Below are 20,350 nucleotides of genomic sequence, written 5' to 3' on the forward strand. Positions count from 1 at the left end.
TGTAGAATGAGAGGGGAACCTAGATTTCTATCCCTACCTGGCAGTAGTAAGATGGCGCCACTCTCTTCCCTTGTCAGAGTGATGTCAAAGAAAGCCAGTTAAAATAGAGAGCTTAAATAAGATCCAAAATCTCATTACATAACATTCAAATGTCCAGGTTCCAATAAAAAATCATTCATGAAGGGCACCTGACTGGCTCAGTCAGAGGAGCATGTGACTCTTGATCTCAGGACCATGGATTCAAGTCCTGCATTGGGTGTAGAGATTACTAAAAAAATAAACTTAAAAAAATAAAGCTATTTTTAAAAAAATCATTCATGATACCCCAAACCAGGAAGATCTCAAGCTGGATGAAAAAAATCAGTGCATGCCCACACTGAGATGAAAGAGATGTTAGAATTATGCGACAGGAGTGCCTGGGTGGCTCACTCATTAAGCGTCTGCCTTCTGCTCAGGTCATGATCTCCAGGTCTTGGGATCGAGCCTCGCGTCAGGTCCTTGCTCAGGGGGGAGCCTGCTTCTCCCTCTCCCTCTGCCTGCTTGTGTTCCCTCTCTCACTGTGTCTCTCTCTCTGTCAAATAAATAAAATCTTAAAAAAAAAAGAATTGTGTGACAAAGATTTTAAAGAAGCCACAGTAAAAAATCCTTCAGCAAGCAATTACAAACATACTTGAAACAAATGAACAAAATGGAAAAAACTCAGCAAAAGCATAAAAGATATAATTAAAAAAAACACATGGAAATTTTTTTTTAAAGATTTTATTTATTTATTTGAGAGAGAGAATGAGAGATAGGAGCACGAGAAGGAAGAGGGTCAGAGGGAGAAGCAGACTCCCCGCTGAGCAGGGAGCTGATGCGGGACTCGATCCCGGGACTCCAGGATCATGACCTGAGCCGAAGGCAGTCGCTTAACCAACTGAGCCACCCAGGCGCCCACACATGGACATTTTAGAACTGAAAAATATAATAACCAAAGTACAAAGATCAGGGGGTGGACTCAACAACAAAATGAAAAGGACAGAGGAAAAAACCAGTGAATTGCAAAATAGAATAATAGAAATTATGCAATCTGAACAACAGAGAGAAAATCAACTGGAAAAAAATGAACAAAGCCTTGGGACCTGTGGGACTATAACAAAAGATCTAGTATCTGTGTCAATGGAGTCCCAGAAGGAGAGGGGGGGAAATGGAGCTGAAAAAATACTTGAAAAAATAATGGCTAAAAATGTCCCAGATTTGGTAAGATATTAGTTTATAGATTCAAGAAGCTGAGCAAACCTTAAGCAGGATTAACCTAAGGAAATCCCTATCAAGACCTATCATAATTAAACTTCTGAGAACTAAAGAACTAAAGAAAAAATCTTCAAAACAACTAGAGAAAACTGACTACCTTACCCACAGGGTACCATTTTAAATGACAGCAGATTTCTCATCAGAAACCATGCAAGTCTGAAGAAAGTGACATGATATTATTCAAATACTAAAAGAAGAGAATAGTAAACCCAGAATTCTATACCCAGAGAAAATATCCTTGGGAATGAAGAAGTCAAGACACTTTCAGATGAAAGAAAACCAAGAATTTGTTGCCAGCAGACCTACCCCAAAAGAATGGCTCAAGCAAGTTCCTTAAACAGAAAGGAAATAATGAAAAAGGAATCTGAGAATATCAGGAAGAAAGAACAAAGTAAACAAATATATGGATAAATATATTAGGCTTTCCTTTTCCTCTTGAGTTTTCTAAATTATGTTTGACAGTTAAAGCAAAAATGAAAACATTATCGAGCGCCTGGGTGGCTCAGTTGGTTGAGTGACTGCCTTTGGCTCAGGTCATGATCCTGGAGTCCCGGGACCGAGTCCCACATCGGGCTCCCTGCTCAGTGGGTAGTCTGCTTCTCCCTCTGACCCTCCCCCCTCTCATGCTCTCTCTCTCTCATTCTCTCTCTCAAATAAATAAATAAATAAAATCTTTAAAAAAAGTGAAAACATTATCTGTGTGTTTCTAAATGTACATAGGGGAAATATTTAAGACAACTAATTATAAATGGGGACATTAGGGGCACCTGGGTGGCTCAGTCAGTAGCATCTGCCTTCGGCTCAGGTTGTGGTTTCAGGGTCTTGGATGGGGCTCTGTGTCAGGCTCCCTGTTGGGTGGGGAGTCTGCTTCTCCCTCTCCCTCTGTCCCCCAATTGTGCTCTCTCTGTCTCTCAAATAAATAAATAAAATCTTTAAAATAAAATAAAATAATAAGTGGGGAGGTTAAAAGAATGTAAAGGCAGGTAAGGTAAAATGATAACAAAAGTAGACTATGATAGGTTATATATACATATAATGTAGTACCTACAGTAATCCCTAAAAATGTACAAAGAGATACACTCAAAATTACCACAGGTAAAATAAAATGGATTCTAAAACACATTTAAAAATGTTTACATCCCAAAGTATAAAATAAATATCTATGAGTCCATACTGATATAATAACTGAGTGAATAAATAAATAAATGGGGAAAAGAGACAAATCTCCTATGTAGAAGAATTCCAAATAATTTATGTAGATAACTTCCTCTCAAGGAGGTGGAGCATAACTCCTCACTCCTTAAGTGTGGGTTGTGCATAGTTATTAATTTCCAAAGAGTACAGCATGGAAAGGGGAGTAAGAATAACTTTACAGTGGAGAAAGCCGAAGTGATCAAAATCAACAACACTCATAAGTCATGTGGATAGTATGTACCCTTGATATGCAATGACAGTGGCACTTTATCTCTGTGATCTTCCCCCCCTCAGACCCATAAACCCAGTCTAATCGAGAGAAAAACATTAGACTAATCCCCCCCAGTAGAGAGACATTCTACAAAATAACTGACCAGTATTCCTCAAAAATGTCAAAGTCATCAAAAACAAGGAAAGTCTGAAAACTGTCACAGCCAAGGAGAGCCAAAGGAGACATGACAACTGAATGTAATATGGTCTCCTAGACGGGATCTTGGGGTGAAAAAGGGACATTAGATAAAAACTAAGGAAATCTGAGTAAAGTATGGACTAGTTAATAACAATGTGTTAATATTGATTTATTACTTATAACAAATGTTCAATACTAATGTAAGATGTTAATAAGAGGAGAAATTTGGTATAGAGTATTTGGAAACTCTAAGATTTTCATAATATTTCTGTAAATCTAAAACTATTCTAAAAAAATGTGTTACCAAAAGATGTTCAAGGGGCGCCTGTCTGGCTCAGTCAGAAGAGCATGTGATTCTTGATCTCAGGGTCGTGAGTTCAAGCCCCACATTGGGTGTAGAGATTACTTAAATAAAAATAAAACTTAGGGCGCCTGGGTGGCTCAGTCATTAAGCGTCTGCCTTCAGCTCGGGTCATGATCCCAGGGTCCTGGGATCGAGTCCCACGTTGGGCTCCCTGTTTGGCGGAAAGTCTGCTTCTCCCTCTCCCACTCCCCCAGCTTGTGTTCCTGCTCTTGCTATCTCTCTCTGTCAAATAAATAAATAAAATCTTAAAAAAAAATTTAAAAAAAGGACGTTTAAGTAACCCATAGAAAGATAGGAAAAAGAAAACAGAAAACAGAACAAGCATGGGGCGCCTGGGTGGCTTAGTCATTAAGCATCTGCCTTCGGCTCAGGTCATGGTCCCAGGCTCCTGGGATCGAACCCTGCATCGGGTGTCCTGCTCTGTGGGAAGCCTGCTTCTCCCTCTCCCACTCCCCCTGCTTGTGTTCCCTCTCTCGCTGTGTCTCTCTCTGTCAAATAAATAAATAAATAAAATCTTTAAAAAAAAAACCAGAACAAGCAGACTTAAGTTCTAACTTATCAATAATTACATTAAATGTCAATGGTCTAAATATTTGACAGAGTAGATTAAAAAGCAAAACCCAACAATATGTTGTCTATAAGAAACTCACTTCAAATATAATGACACAGGAAGGTTGACAAGTAAAAGGATGGATAAGAGGTATGCCATGCAAGCATTAATCAACGGAAAGCAAGAATGGATATATTAATATCAGATAAAGTCAATGTTAGAACAAAAAAACTAGCAGAGTCAGATAAGGACATTATATAATAATGACGATGTTAATCCCTCAAGAAGATGTAGTAATCCTAAATAGGTATGCACCAAACACCAGGTCCGCAAAATACGTGAAGGAAAACTGATAGAACTAAAAGGAAAAATAGACAAATCCACATTATAGTTAGAGTCTTCAACACCCCTCTCCCAACAATTGACAAAACAACTACACAGAAAATCAGCAAAGGTATAGAAGAACTCAACAACACCATCAATCAACAGGATCTAATTGACGTTTATAGAACACTCTACCCTACAGCAGCAGAATGCTCATCCTTTTCAAATGTCCACAGAACATATACCAAGATGGTCCATATCTTGAGCCATAAAACAAACCTCAACAAATTTTTTTTAAAGATTTTATTCATTTATTTGAGAGAGAGTGCATGAGTGGGGTGAGGAGCAGAGGGAGAAACAGACTCCCCACTGAGCAGGGAGCCCAATGTGGGGCTCAATCTTGGGACTCCAGGCTCATGACTTGAGCTGAAGGCAGACGCTTAACTGACAGAACAACCCAGGCACCCTAAACCTCAACAAATTTAAAATAATTGAAATTGTGCAGTGTGTTCTCTGACCACATGGAATCAAACCAGAAATCAATAACAGAAATATAACAGGAAAATCTCCATACACTTGAAAACAACTTTTCAGTATTCTGTGGGTCAACAATGAAGTCTCAAGAGAAAAAGTACATCAAATTGAGCGAAAAAAATTTTTTTAAAGATTTTATTTATTTACTTTTTAGAGAGCAGGGAGGGGGTGGAGAGGGGCAGAGGGAGAGGGAGAGAGAGAGAATCTTAAGCAGGCTCCATGCACAGAGTGGAGCCCAATGCAGGGCTCGATCGCACAACCCTGAGATCATGACCTGAGCCAAAATCAAGAGTCAGATGCTTAACCAACTGAACCACTCAGGTGCCCCAAGTTGAGTGAAAGTTTAAAAAGCATCTAAAAAAAATCTTACAACTAACATGCTTAATAATGAAAGACTGAATGCTTTCCCTTAAGATCAGGAACAGAGCAAAGATATCTGCTTTACTGCCTGTATTCAACATAGTACTGCAACCCCTACCCAGTGCAATAAGGCAAGAAAAGGATACAAAAGAAATACTGATTAGGAAAGAAGAAGTAGAACTGTTCCTATTTGCAAATGACATGATTATTTATTTAGAAAATCTTAAAGATTCTATATTTTTAAAAACCTCTTAGAATCAATTTGTGAGTTTAGTGAGGTTACAGAAGATAAGAGAAACATACAAAAATCTATTGTTTTCATATATCCTAGCAATGAATATGTACCTACAGAAATTAAAAAGATAATGCCATTTACAAATGCTCAAAAAAATACTTAGGTAAATGTAACAAACATGCACAGGATTTGTGTGCTAAAAACTACACAATACTGATGAAAGTAGTCAGAGAAGATCTAAATAAATGGAGGACATTCCATGTTTATAAGTGGAAGACTCAATATTGTAAAGTTGTCAGTTCCCAACTTGATATACAGGTTTAACACAATTCCTATCAAAGTCCCAGCAAGATTTTTTTTTTGTAGATATAAATAAGATTATTCAAAAATTTTTAGGGAGGGCACCTGGGTGGCTCAGTCGTTAAGCGTCTGCCTTCGGCTCAGGTCATGATCCCAGGGTCCTGGGATCGAGCCCCACGTCGGGCTCCCTGCTCCGCGGGAAGCCTGCTTCTCCCTCTCCCACTCTCCCTGCTTGTGTTCCTGCTCTCGCTGTCTCTCTCTGTCAAATAAATAAAATCTTTAAAAAAAAAAATGTTTAGGGAAAGCCTAAGAACTCAAAGAACTAAACCAATTTTGAAAAAGGAGAATAAAGTAGGAGAACTCAGTCTATCTGCTTCCAAGACTTATTATATAATTAGTCTAATCAAATCTGTGTGGTATTGGTGGAGGGGTTAGACACAGATCAATGGAACAAAATAGAGGACCCATTAATAGATCCTCAAAATATGTCCAACAGACTTTTTTTTTTTTTACAATGGTGCATTGAGGGAAAGATAGCCTTTTCAATAAATGGTGCTAGAATAATTGGACATCTGTAGGTAAAAGCGATCATCAGCAACAACAAACCATTGACCTAAGTCTCACACCTTATTTAAAAACTAACTCAAAGTGGACTATGAACTTCAGTGTAAAATTATAACCCATATGAGAGAATTTTCAGGACCTAGACTGGGCAGAGTTCTTAAACTTGATACCAAAAGCACAATCCCTAAAAGGAAACATACATAAATTGGTCTTCACCAAAATTAAAAACTTTGCTCTGCAGAAGTCTACTAGAAAGAGGAGAAGACAATTTAGAAAATGTAAGAAAATACATGCAAACTACCTATCCAACAAAGGACTAGTACCTAGAATATATAAACAACTCTCAAAACTCAATACCAACCCCCCCAAAAAACAAAACCCCAATCCAATTAGAAAATGGGCAAAAGATATGAACAGATATTCTACCACAGAGGATATAGAGATGGCAAAAAGCACATGAAAAGATGTTCAACATCTTTAGTCATTAGGGAAATGCAAATCAGCACCACAATGAGATATCATTACACACCTATCAGAATGGCCAAGATAAAAAATATAGTAACAATACTAAATGCTGGTGAAGATGAAGAGAAACTGGTTTACTCTGGCATTTTTGGTGGGAGTATATAATGGTACAGCCATTCTGGAAAAAAAGTTTGGCAGTTTCTTAAAAACCAAACATGCAACAACCCTGCAAATGCACTCCTAGGCATTTATCCCAGAGAAATGAAATGAAGATTTATGTTGACCCAGAAATTTGTATACAATTGTTTATAGCAGATTTACTCATAAAAGCCAATAAGTAGGAACAACCCAAATGTCCTTCAGTGGATGACTGGCTATCCCTATACCATGGAATACTTTTCAGCAGTAAAAAGAATGAACTATAGATATATATGGCAACCTGAAAAAAAAAGTCAATCCCAAAAGGTAAGATACTGTATAATTTTATTTATATAACATTCTTGAAATGACAGATTACAGAAATGGAGAACAGATTAGTGATTACCAGAGGTTAAGGGAGGGAGGGGTGTGGGAGGGAAGGGTCTGGGAGGAAGGAGATATGACTATAGAAAAGGGCAACATCCTTGTGGTGTTGGAAATGTTCTGTATCTTGACTGTGTCAGTGCCAAAATCCCAGTTGTGATATTCTACAATTTTGCAAGCTGTTACCACTGGGGTGACCTAGGTAAAGGGTACTCAAGATTTCCCTATTATTTCTTATATTTAGAAAATCAAGAGAATAAAAAGATTAGCTCTCATAATATCAAAATAAAACAAACAAAAAAAATGAAGAGGCTCCACGTGTATATGCTTAGAAGGATGTCTAGCATATTTTAAGTGGAAAGAGTAAGTGTATGTTAATATAATCCCATTTTTTAAAGATTATTTTTTTTAAGATTTTACTTTATTTATTTGAGAGAGAGAGAGAGAGCAGGGTCAGAGGGAGAAGCAGACTCCCCAATGAGCAGGAAGCACAATGCGGGACTTGATCCTGGGACTCTGGGATCATGACCTGAGCCGAAGGCAGTTGCCCAACCAACTGAGCCACCCAGGCGCCCAAAGATTATTCATTTATTTGACAGAGAGAGACACAGCGAGAGAGGGAACACAGGCAGGGGGTGTGGGAGAGGGAGAAGCAGGCTTCCCGCCAAGCAGGGAGCCCGATGTGGGTCTGGATCCCAGGACCCTGGGATCATGACCAGAGCCGAAGGCAGATGTTTAATGACTGAGCCACCCAGGCACCCCTATAATCCCATTTTAAAGATTTATTTATTTATTTGAGAGAGAGAGAAAGTGGGGGGAGGGGGCAGAGGGAGAGAATCTTCAAGTGACTCCCTGTTGAGCATGGAGCCCAATGCGGGGCTCAGTCCCATGACCCATGTGATCATGACCTGAGCTGAAACCAAGAATCGGATGCTTAACCAACTGAGCCACCCGGGCACCCCAGAATAATCCCATTCTAATTTAAAAATTCAATGTGTGTGAATATATGTTTGCATGAGCAAAGAAAAAAGTATAGAGGAATCCACACCAAACTATCTACAGTAATATTAGAAGGGTAGGCAAAGGAAAAGGGAAGTGCTGAGTCTGTATAAATTTTGTAATTCAAAACTAAAAAGTAAAGACTACTCCAATGCAACTTTTAAAATGTGTTATTATGAATATTTTTCATCATTAAAAATTGTTTTAATGTAATTGCCCCCAAAATAATGATACCTAGGAATAAACCTAACCAAAGTGGTGAAAGACCTGTACTCTGAAAAACATAAACCACTGATAAAGAAATTGAAGATGACACAAAGAAATGGAAAAACATTCCATACTCACGGATGGGAAGAACAAATATTGGTAAAATGTCTATACTACCCAAAGCAATCTGCAGATTTAAGGCAATCCCTATCAAAATACCAACAGCAGTTTTCACAGAACTAGAACAAACAATCCTAAAATTTGTATGGGACCATGAAAGACCTTGAATAGCCAAAGCACCTTGAAAAAGAAAACCAAAGCCAGAGGCATCACAATTCCAGATTTCAAGTTATATTACAAAGCATTAGTAATCAAAACAGTATGATACTGGCATAAAAATAGACACATAGATCAATAGAACAGAATAGAAAACCCAGAAATAAACTCACATATGGTCTACTGGTCTTTGACAAAGAAGGCAAGAATATCCAATGGGAAAAAGTCTCTTCAAAAAACGGTGCTGGTAAACTGGACAGCAACATGCAGAAGAATGACACTGGACCACTTTCTTGTACCATACACAAAAGTAAACTCAAAATGGCTTGAAGACCTAAATGTGAGACCTGAAACCATAAAAATCCTAGAAGAGAGCACAGGCAGTAACTTCTTTGACATCAGCTGTAGCAAATTCTTTCAAAAATGTCTCCTGGGGCAAGGGAAATAAAAACAAAATTAAACCATTGGGACTACATCAAAATAAAAAGTTTCTGCACAGTGAAGGAAACAATCAACAAAACTAAAAGGCAACCTACGGAATGGGAGAAGGTATTTGCAAATGACATATCCGATTAAGGGTTAGTATCCAAAATATATAAAGAACTGATAGAACTCAACACCCAAAACACAGATAATTCTTTCTAAAAAGGGACAAAAGACGTGAACAGACATTTCTCTGAAGAAGATATACAGATATGCCAACAGGCATATGAAAAGATGCTTGACATCACTCATCATCAGGGAAATGCAAATCAATGCAAATCAAAACTACAGTGAGTTATCACCTCATACCTGTCAGAATGGCTAAGTCAAACATCAAAAACACAAGAAACAACCAGTGTTGGTGAGGATATGGAGGAAAAGGAACCCTCTTGCACTGTTAGTGGGAATGCAACTGGTGCAGACACTGGGGAAAACAGTATGGAGGTTTCTCAAAAAATTAAAAATAGAACTACCCTATGGCCCAGGAATTGCTCTCCTAGGTATTTACTCACACCCCTATGTATATAGCAGCATTATTTACAGTAGCCAAGATATGGAAGCAGCCCAAGTGTCCACCCATAGATGATGTGGTGTAAAGAGGATGTGGTATAAACACACACACACACACACACACACACACACACACACACACACACACACACACACAGTGGAATATTATTCAGCCATAAAAAAGAATGAAATCTGGCCATTTGCAACAACATGGATGGAGCTACAGAGTATAATGTTAAGCGAAATAAATCAGTTAGAGAAAGACAAAGACCACATGAATTCACTCATAGGTGGAATTTAGGAAGCAAAACAAACCAGCAAAGGGGAAAAAATAAGAAAGACAAATCAAGAAACAGACTCTTAATTATAGAGAACAAACTGATGGTTACCAGAGGGGTGGTGGGTAGGGGGATGGGTTAAATAGGAAGAAAGAAAACAAAATTATTTGGGTTATTTTGGTGCCAACCTAATATTCCATCAAATTAATGTACTGTAATATACAGACATTATCTTTTTGTCTAATGTTGTACCCTATTAACAACACTATTATTTTTGTATCTACATTTTGGTTTGCATTTTTAAATTATTGTATTAAGGATAACATTCTAGAAATGAAATTAAGGATATAAACTTTAAATAATAGATAGTATATGCTGCAAGACTGCTTCCAGAAAGCTTCCCTCCGTTTACACTAAGTCTAGCTGACGGTGCCTTTTCCACTAGTAGTACCCTTACCGGCACTGAATAGCATTATTTAACACTTCTCTTTCCTTCTTTCTTTTTCTTTTTTTAGCTAATTTGATAGTTGAAAAATATATCTTTGTTTTAATTTGCATTTTTTTGATTGCCTGTGAGGTTGAAACAATGTGCTCCTTTCTATTTTTTTTTAAGATTTTATTTATTTATTTGACAGAGAGAGACGCAGCGAGAGAGGGAACACAAGCAGGGGGAGTGGGAGAGGGAGAAGCAGGCTTCCCCAGAGCAGGGAGCCCGATGTGGGGCTCGATCCCAGGACCCTGGGATCATGACCTGAGCCGAAGGCAGACGTTTAACGACCGAGCCACCCAGGTGCCCCCAATGTGCTCCCAATGTGCTCCTTTCTAAAAATTCTCTTTTGTATCAGCGCTTTTGTTCTGTTTTAGGATTTGACTTTCCTCCAGAACAGCTTGCTTTCTCAGTTTCCTGATCTCTGATGAGGGTAGTTTCTCTCTCGTGACTCCCCCAGTTTCTGAACCAGAGTCAGGATTTTTTTTTTTTTTTCCTCTGCTTCAATCCCTGGTTTCCCATCAGTCACCCATGATGACCATTCCTTCCTTTGAAAATGTTTTTCTGTTTCATCTTATTAAAATGAAAGTGACAGGCCAAAAATGGTGTCACTTAGGCTAAGGCCCCAAGTCAGTAAACCAAGACTTAATACCTTTACTAACTTAAAACCTAACTGCAGTTTCAACCCCCAGAAATGTGACCTTTAACTAGTCAACATGGGAATTTCCTGGTCAGCACTAGAAAATTTACTGATGGACCCCTTTTGGTTCCCTTAGGAGGGTGATCTTGCTTAAAACAATGGAGTCTTTCCTAATAATTTCCTTTTCTCCACTTCCTCTCTACCTTTAATAACCTTTCCTTTTCTGGGGTACCTGAGTGGCTCAGTCAGTTAAGCTTAAGCATCTGCCTTCGGCTCAGGTCATGATCTCAGGGTCCTGGGATCCAGCCCTGTGTTGAGCTCTGCACTCAGCAGGGAGTCTGCTCGTCCCTCTGCCCCTCCCCCCTCCAGGCTCTCCCTCTCTCTCTCTCAAATAAATAAATAAATACCTTAAAACAAACAACCAAACAAACACTTTCCTTCTCTGTAGCCCTTCAGAGCTCCCCTTTACTTGCTAGATAGGATGCTGCCCAATTCATGAATCCATTAATAAGGCCAATTAGATCCCTACAATTCAGTTGAATTTTTGTTATTTAACAATCTTCTTTGTTCCTGTGAGAATGGCACTGTCATTAGCCCTGACCACAGAACTCCCCCACCTGGATTACAGAGGAAGCTTCTGGGCAATTCTCTCTGTTCCTGGTCCCTCCTACTTTGATTTCTCTTCCACCTGCTTCGGTACTGACTTCCAAAGCAATGCCTTGTACATGTCACCTCTAGTCCATCGGACCCGGCCCAGAAGCCTCTGCTGGACATTCACCACCTGGCCATCACTTCCCCCAGCTTCCCAGCTGGAAACCTAGACACCCTCGTGGTTTCCTCATTGCTTTGAGGTGGTTGCTTATACTGCTCTCCTGGAGCCTTTCCACTTCCTGGATGTGCTCATTCCTCCCCCTTCGTTCTGGCGCACTGCCTGTTCTTCTTTTAAGGCTTGGTGCAACACGGGTCTTCTCCACGATTTATCTCAGACTCACACCTACTCTTAGACCTCTTGCACCACCTTGCGATCTCTTCTACAAAGTATGTGACAGCCTGCCCAAGTGACAGGGCCCAGAAGAGGAAAAGGAAAGCAAGGAGGAAGTTATTTTAGGAAAAGGGTGACCCACTTCATTTTCAACCCGGTGAGTTTTGGGGGATGGCAGGGTTTTCAGATAAAGTTATGCCTTGGGCCATTGGAAATGTGGGCCCGGAACTGAGGAGAGAGGTTGAGGCCGGGAATATCAATTTGGGAGTCATTCACAGCGCTGACACGCGTTGCCCTGGGATTTAGAATGTCTGTGGAAATGGGGAAGAGACCGTGAGACAGAGTCTGGGTAACACTTAAATGCAGTCTTCAGAGCAAGAGCCCAAGATGAAGAAAAGGAAATGGTGCTCACGAAGGAGGAGAGGACCAAAAAGGTAGAAAAGGGGGTAGAACCTGAGGGGACTACTAGTCTAAGAAGCTTGGTAAGTTGTGAAAAGAATGCAACAGGATTTCCGAGCCACAGGGGAGCTACACGAAGTGCAGAGCCAGGGAAAGAGCCAGAGGGCAGGGACTCCCAGAGTCAAGTACAGGGCCCTTGGGGCAGTGCTGAGGGAGAGCCCAGGGTCACAGCTCATCTGGAAAGGTCTCCCACGGAGGATGAGCCTGGGGAGTGGGGGCAGCAGGAGGTGGGGGAGAATGCTCGGCCAGCATGAGCCCCAGACTCCCGCACCGAGGAGAAAACAGGGAGAGGGTCTGTGACTGCTCAGGGGGAACGGAAGCGGAGCCCAAGGGATTGAGGGTGGGGTTTTGCTCTCAGCCACCTTCGCCTCATCCCTCCAAATACGTATTTTAACTAAAAATTGTGCATTTGCTGTGTAAGATTAGCCTTTAAAGCCCTCCCTCTACAGGAATTCTGGGGCTGCCGCCACACCCAGAAAGTGATTAGCTAAAGAGAAGAACTTCCTCCTGGTGATGGTGGTTAGGTACAAAGGGAGGAGACCGGAGGAGGCCACATGGCCCCGCCTGAGGAACCTTCCAGACACAGTGTTGCTAGTATACCTAACAGGCCTGGATTTTAATCCTGACTCCGCCACTTACTGGAGTCAAATCCAAAAGGTAGGAAAGGGTATGTCGTGAGAAGCCCCCTCCCACGCTTGTCCCGGGGGCAACCCAAGTTACCATGTTCTTCTGTTTACTTCTGGAAACCTGTGTTCCTATACACGGCATCTGCAGAGAGATAGATAAAGATAAATTTCTCCCTCCTTTGTAGACAAATGGTAGCCTGTCTAATATTTTGCTTTGTTTAGTTAATGATGTTTCTTAGCTATTCTTCCATTCAGTAGATAGCTTCCTTCTTCTCGTACAGCATTGCACTGAAGGGGCGAACTATAATTTACTTGACCTAGTCTTTCTTGGTGGACAGGTACTTTTGTATGTGCATTTGTAATTCTGGTAGATATTGTAAATTACCTTCCAAAGAAATCGTACTCATTTATGTTCCTGCCACCAGTGCGTAAGTACAAGGCGGGGCAACTACATAATCTGCAAAACAGGCCAAACAGTACCTACTTCCTGGAATTGTTGTGAAGATCACTTGAGATGATGCGTGTCAAGTATTGGGCCCTGTAGGAGTTGGTGCTCTTGAAATAAGGATATTACTTTATTTCGGATTAACAAGATATTGTCCTGGCCAGTTACGTGAGTGTGATGGGACGGCCTCACCAGTCTCGGGTTTTCTGACTCGGGGCAGATTCTGCAGGAAGTTAGGGACCGAGATCAGAAGAGTTGTGGGCTTTGCCCTCCCGAGGGATGCCATGCCTTCAGGCTACCCCAACCTCCTCCATATGGTTTCTGCTCCCAGGTGCCTCCAAGCTGAAGCATCGCGTCGAATCGAAAAAAAACCTGTGGGACCAAGGATCCTTTCCTCTGATCATCAAGGATCTTGAAGCAGCAGACTCAGGGGTTTACTTCTGTGAGGTAGAGGGCAAGAAGCAAGAGGTGGAGTTGCTGGTGTTCAACTGTGAGTAGATGAGGATCCCTCCAACCAACCTGCCGTTCTCTCTGACTCCCGTTCATGCACCAGAGCCAAGCCCTGAGCTCGTGGTCCCTCCACAGTCCCGAGACGGCTCAGAGGGGCCCCCACGTCTCCTCAAACCCTCCTCGGGCCTCCGGTTGCTCAGTGGGAAAGGAAGAAACCTGGGGGGTGGGGGGCGGGGAGAGAAGGGCAGGAGCCCGAGGAAGGAGGGAGAGCAACAGAGGCAGAGAGAAGGGGAGGCGGCAGGAGGAAGAGAGGATAACTCTGCCCCGGGCTGGGGCTGGGTTGCTGGGTCTTGGCGGTGGGTAATGGAGAGACACTCCTGGTGTCCTGGCTTCTTCCTTCCCCTTGGGGATAGCATGTGTGTGACACGGGTGGCCTGTTCCTCCACAGTGACTGCCAAGTGGGACACCGGCAGTGGCGGCAGCAGCAACATCCGCCTGCTGCAAGGGCAGCAGCTGACCCTGACCGTGGAGGGCCCCTCTGGTAGTAGCCCTTCCGTGCAATGGAAAGGTCCAGGGAATAAAAGCAAGAGCAGTGGCCAAAGCCTCTCACTGTCTGGGGTGGAGCCGCAGGAGAGCGGTACCTGGACATGCACCATCTCCCAGAACCAGAAGACAGTGGTGTTCAACATAAACATCTTGGTGCTGGGTAAGAGGGGCGCTTTTCCCCCCTGCAGTCTTCCCCTCTGCCTCAGTGGCAGACAGACCCGCCCTCTGCTCTCACTGCTCAGCTCCTGGGTCCACTGCAGGCCAACAGAGGGCAGCTAGGGCTAGTCCCCCTGGAGCTGAAATCTGTCCCGAGGAAATCCCGGCTCTGACTTAACCGCGAGACCTTGGGCCAGTTACCGAACCTCTCCGTGCCTTGGTTTCAGGGATGAGGCTCACCGTGACAGTACCGACCTTGTAGTGTTACCGTGAGAATGAATGTGTGTAATGCATGACACATAGTAAGCCCGAGGCAGGCATTTGCTCTTATCTTACGAAGGCTGATAAACTATGCACCTAAGTAGTGCATGCCAAATGCCCTCTGTGCTCCAGGGATCCTGGGAAGGGAGAGGTCTCCTGTGGCTGGGCTGTTCTATGAGGGCTTCTAGGGGGAGGAGGTGCTGCCTTGGGAACGTGCTGGGGTGGAGAGACCAGAGAGGATGGGAGAGGTAGATGGGAATTTAAGGGCCTGAAGTGGCAGCCTAAGGGTTTGGACCCACCTGGTCCCTCCCTTCCATCTCTTTACGGCCCCCAGCCCATGCCCACCCTACCCCGTACACCCTCATCTTCCTTTCTCCTCACCCAGCTTCTCTCTCTTCCCGCCTCCAGCTTTCCAGAAGGTCTCTAACACAGTCTATACAAAAGAAGGGGAGCAGGTGGAGTTCTCCTTCCCGCTTAACTTCAAAGATGAAAACCTGAGCGGGGAGCTGAGGTGGCGGGCAGAGGGGACTCCCTCTTCCCGGCTCTGGATCTCCTTCATCTTGGAGAATGGGAAGCTATCTTTGAAAGATTCTCACCACACCAGACTCCAGATGAAGAGTTTTCCCCCGCTCAGCTTTATCCTGCCCCAGGCTTTGTCTCAGTATGCTGGTTCTGGAAACCTGACCCTGAGTCTTGCCAAGGGAACATTGCAGCGGGAAGTGAATCTCGTGGTGATGAGAGGTGAGGAGGTAGGCTGAGCAGGGGCGGGAAGTGGACGGGCGTGGTCCAGGGCTCTGAGGTTGGGTTGGCCCTGAAAGGGATGCCTTGGCCCTGGCCCTAGTTTCCTGATGGAGCTGATCCAGGGCCTTCTGGTTTGGGGCTGGTTTGGAACGGAGACTGGAATCCACATGTCCTTCTTTGACATCCATGAGCCAGCCTGGGGTGGGCTCTGCTGAGAATCCCCAAAGGGTGAGAGCTGAGAACCAGGCTCTAATTCTGCCTCCATGCAACCCTCTGTGGCCCTGACTAAGCCCCTTGCCTCTGTGGGCCTCCTTCTCCTAATGAGGATAATAAAATCTGCTCTTAGTATGATAGCGATAAAGGTAATGTCAGGCTCCATCCACACTGAACTCTTCACTTCCTTATCTCCCCCACCATCATAACTCCACAAATAATAATGGCTAATACTTGATGCTTCTTCAAACGTGCCAGACCCATTCAAGAGCTTTACATGTGTTTGTGAATTTACTGTGTATTTAATTAATGTCTGGGGCTTGTGTTGTCAAGTAACTTGCAGGGACACACAGATAGTAAGCAGTGGGGCTAAGATTCAAGTCCAAGACCCTGAGCCTCAAAAGCTGTGTTTTCTTTATGTAACTGCTTGAAAATGTGCTCCGAGAGGCTCAAAGAGGATCATCTGTGTGAAGCATTTTGATGGTTCTACTGAAGCCCCTTAGAGTATGGAGGTGCCAGGAGCTCAGAGATCCAGGCTCCCAGCCTCAGGTTCTTATCCCTCTGCAGTGACTAAGTCTCAGAACAATGTGACCTGCGAGGTGCTAGGACCCACCTCCCCTGAGCTGACTCTGAGCTTGAATCTGGAAGAGCAGGCTGCCAAAGTCTCGAAGAAGCAGAAGCTGGTATCGGTGGTGGACCCTGAGAGGGGAACATGGCAGTGTCTACTGAGTGACAAGGACAAAGTCCTGCTGGCCTCCAAGGTCGAGGGTGAGTGAGGATCCAGGTTCCATGGCCTAACCCCAAGGCCCTCCCTCTTCAGCTGTGGGACCTTCCCCGGGTTGGAGGAGACCACCCAGAGTCCCAGCCTCCCAATTCCTCTGAGAGGGGTGGGTTATTCTCCTGCTGCCTGGACACACACGGGGAATGAGGTAAGGCGAGGTGTGGTTCCTACCTGTAACCCCACAAGTTACCACCTCCTTGAGGTCTACAGTCCAGGAATGGAGCCTATCTGACCAAGAGCCGCCTCTCTTGGCTCCTTTCAGAACCTGGACACACACACACACACACACAAACACACACACACACACATGCACACACGTGTGCCCTGTGCACAGCCTGAAACCACTGCTTCCAGTTCCCCGGAGTGCCCTGTAGTCTCTAAACCTTAAAACCCCTGCCCCAGCCTTTCCCGTTCAGCCCTGGCGGCTTGTGAGAGCCCTGTGCACCCTGCCCTGCTCTCCCGGCCCAAGGCTGAGCCCCAAGTGTAGCTGGGCAGCGAGGCCTTCCTGGGGCCCTCCAGAACGCCCGGCACCCTGACAGAGGGCAGTGAGCTGAAACATCTCTCTCTCTCTTGCTTGCAGTTTTGTCCCCAGTGTTCACCAAGGCCTGGCCAAAGCTCTTGGCCATTGTGCTGGGCGGGATCTTAGGCCTTCTGCTTTTCATTGGGCTCTGCATCTTCTGCTGTGTTAAATGCTGGCACCGCAGGGTGAGTGAGCCGCCCCAGACCCCCCCTTTCACTCCCCACAGGGCATCCGAGCCCCTGGGGCTGGTAGAGCAACAAAGGTATTCTGTATATGTGAGCTGCTTCTGCTCAGGCTCTCTGCCCGCCCACCCTGTTCCCTCACAGCAGACTGGGCCCTGTCCCAGGCCCCACGCAGAGGGAGAGACTGGAAAGAGCAAAGAGTTAATTCTGGGACAGATGGCCTCAGCCACAGTGACTGCTTCTCCTCTCCCGGCTCTCCCCACTGCCCCCTCCAAGGGGCACCTCCCTTCTGGAGGCCTGGGACCCTCACGACTCCCCTCCTTCTTCCTGGACAGCGCCAGGCAGAGCGGATGTCTCAGATCAAGAGACTCCTCAGTGAGAAGAAGACCTGCCAGTGCTCCCAGTAAGGAACTGGTGGGGGTGGGGGGTTGGGGGGGCAGAGAGTGGGAAGGGGAAGAGGAGGGTGGCGAGTAGGGGTGGGGGGGTGGGAGAAGAGAGGGAAGGGAGGCGGGATGGAGGTGAGAAAAATGGGGGCTCAAGGGAGGTGGTGGAGGGCAAAGAAGGGTGCAAAGGAGTGGCTGAGGAGGTAGGAAGCAGGAAGGGGGTGGAGAGCAGAGGCGAGGCGGCAGCAGGCCTGGAATACTTCTGGATACCACCCTGCAGCTGGGGCCCAGAGGCCGCCACTACACAAGAAGGGAGAGCGCAGACTCGGAGACATGGAGCTTCGAGGATGCAAAGGAGTTTGGAAAAGAATAAACTTGCTCTTCCTTCTTCCTCCAGCGGGCTCCAGAAGACATGCAATCTCATTTGAGGCGCAGGGCCAGGGGAGTTTCCGGCTTGCAGCCTCCCCAGCAGTCTTTCCCCTGCCTTTCCTCCTGGGCTCCTGGGCCTTCGGACCAGATGAATGTAGAAGACCCCAACACTTCCGGCCCACTCCTGCTCTCCTTTGTCCACACTCGGCCCTTGGTCCTCCTCTTGCAGAGGCTTACAGCATTTCCTTTGCATCAAGCCTAACCCTATCGATGATTTCTTCCTAGCTCTCTCCCCCATGGCCCACTGGTCCCTGGGGAATCACGTGGGACCAGCCCTGCCTGGCTTGGAGGGCAAGGCTGGGTGTCTGAAGCATGAAGCACAGGACTGTCATTTTACTGGATGGGACCTTGGGACCAGAGGAGGCAGGGACCAGCCCAAGATCACACAGCCAGAGGAGGGTAAATCCAGATCCAAAGGCTCGTGACTCAGCTGCCTCCATGGCTCCATTTGGCCAGCTTCTCACTCTGAGTTGGCAGGACACAGACTCACATTGTGACCTGTGCACAAACAGGCAACCCTGGACCCACACCCATGTACAGAGCGCACACTTGTGCACAGACATGATTCCTTATCCAAGCAGTATGTGTCAGTTTATGAGCCAGTTTCACATCCTTTGTCTGTTTAAACCTTAAGAAGATCTTACAGAGGGGCGCCTGGGTGGCTCAGTTGGTTAAGCGACTGCCTTCGGCTCAGGTCATGATCCTGGAGTCCCGGGATCGAGTCCCACATCGGGCTCCCCGCTCGGTGGAGAGTCTGCTTCTCCCTCTGACCCTCTTCCCTCTCGTGCTCTCTGTCTCTCATTCTCTTCTCTCTCAAATAAATAAATAAAATCTTTAAAAAAAAAAAAAAAAGAAGATCTTACAGAGCTTAGTAGTGTCAGGACCAAGATTAGCATCTCCAATTTATAGGCCAGAAATGGAACTCAGAGAGGTCAGCTGATTGCCCAAGTCACACAGCTAGTCAGTGCCAGAGGACTAGCCCAGGTCTCCTCAAGCCTAGTTCCATGGCCGTACCCTGAACACAGAGACAAGTACCACGTGGGTCTCTGTAGCTGATTAGTCACTGCTGTCCAGGACCCACCTCTGGATTCATAAGAGCACACCACCCCAGGCAGGGCCTGCCTCAGAGAGTTCAGAAACTCGGACAGAAGCCTGTTGCCAGAGGACAAAGCTGTCAGTCCTCCTAATCAGAGCACAGGCTGGGAGCATGGGCCCTGTGGGAGAGAGTGCCCAGTGACCTACCACTCACCCTGTTGCAGAACCTTGGAAGGTGAGCTTTGCCAGGGGGAGGGGCTGGGGAGATGGCTGGAGAGGGAACCCTCTGAGGGGACATCTTGTGAAGGCTGACAGAGCCGCGCTTCAGGCCCCCTGCCCTGTACTTTCCTTCAGCCCTCCCCCACACCATCCAGGATACAAGAAAATTGGGGCTACAAGTAGTCTTCTTCCTCCTCTTCTTGATCCATTTCTCTCAGGATCCCCAGCCTCCTCTGCCTCTCCTTCCTTCCCTTTCTCACCACCTGTCTCAGTCCCTACCCCCTCTCCCTAGTCTCCTCTTTCCAGCTTGCCCCTTCCAGGAGGGCTCCCCACTGCTTGCTTGCTATTCCTGCCCACTCCTGCCCCTGCGTCCCTGAGCTGACAGAAAAATACAATAAACTTACTGTAAAGAAGATGCTCTTCTTCGTGTGTCCGTGTGTGTATGTGACAGACAGGCAGACAGACAGACTCTTCTCTGGGGACCTGGATCTTCTGGATCAGACCCAGAGGAGAGGTTGCCAGGCTTGCCAGGGGAAGGAGATGAAGTTTCCCTGGGGGGGGGATTCTTTGGAGGCTGATTACCTACCTGCCCAGCCCACAGGGCCCTGGCGTGCAGGAGCCCCAGACTTCGTAATCCTGCGCTGGAGCTATACCGAGGGAGAGGCTGCAGGGTTGTGTGTGCTCTACACACGCATGTGTGCGGGAGAGAGAAAGGACCAAGAGAAACTGTAATGCGTGCCTGCCAATTTTGTGCATCCCCAACACAAGTGTGAGTTTGTGTTCCAGGAGGAGGAAGGGATATGTGTGTGTGGGGGGGGGTGCATCGAGACCTGTGTCCCCCCCACCCCCCCAGAAGCCCTAGCTTCAGCACAACCTCCAGCACTTGCCGGTCTGAGCTGCACCCCCAACACAAGTGTGAGTTTGTGTT

At 45.5% G+C, this 20,350-nt stretch overlaps 1 protein-coding gene across 3 annotated transcripts in view; it reads left to right on the forward strand.

Moving 5' to 3' along the window:
- Positions 1-19,835, forward strand: part of CD4 (CD4 molecule) — a 42,465-nt gene extending 22,630 nt beyond the window's left edge. For 2 of the 3 annotated variants that reach the window (XM_088025889.1, XM_028121104.2), the window contains 7 exons: positions 13,838-13,996; positions 14,405-14,662; positions 15,328-15,660; positions 16,441-16,641; positions 17,235-17,359; positions 17,692-17,759; positions 18,137-19,835. In XM_088025889.1, coding sequence (XP_087882015.1) covers positions 13,838-13,996; positions 14,405-14,662; positions 15,328-15,660; positions 16,441-16,641; positions 17,235-17,359; positions 17,692-17,759; positions 18,137-18,167 — 1,175 coding nt within the window. In that variant the 3' untranslated portion in view covers positions 18,168-19,835. The remainder of the gene's footprint in view (positions 1-13,837; positions 13,997-14,404; positions 14,663-15,327; positions 15,661-16,440; positions 16,642-17,234; positions 17,360-17,691; positions 17,760-18,136) is intronic. The other variant, XM_028121103.2, reaches the window with a different exon arrangement.
- The last annotated feature ends 515 nt before the right edge of the window (positions 19,836-20,350 follow it).

This window comes from Eumetopias jubatus, unplaced genomic scaffold, assembly GCF_037043125.1.
Source record: "Eumetopias jubatus isolate StellerSeaLion01/CBP00866 unplaced genomic scaffold, mEumJub1_p1.0 scaffold_8, whole genome shotgun sequence".
Lineage (NCBI taxonomy): Eukaryota > Metazoa > Chordata > Mammalia > Carnivora > Otariidae > Eumetopias > Eumetopias jubatus.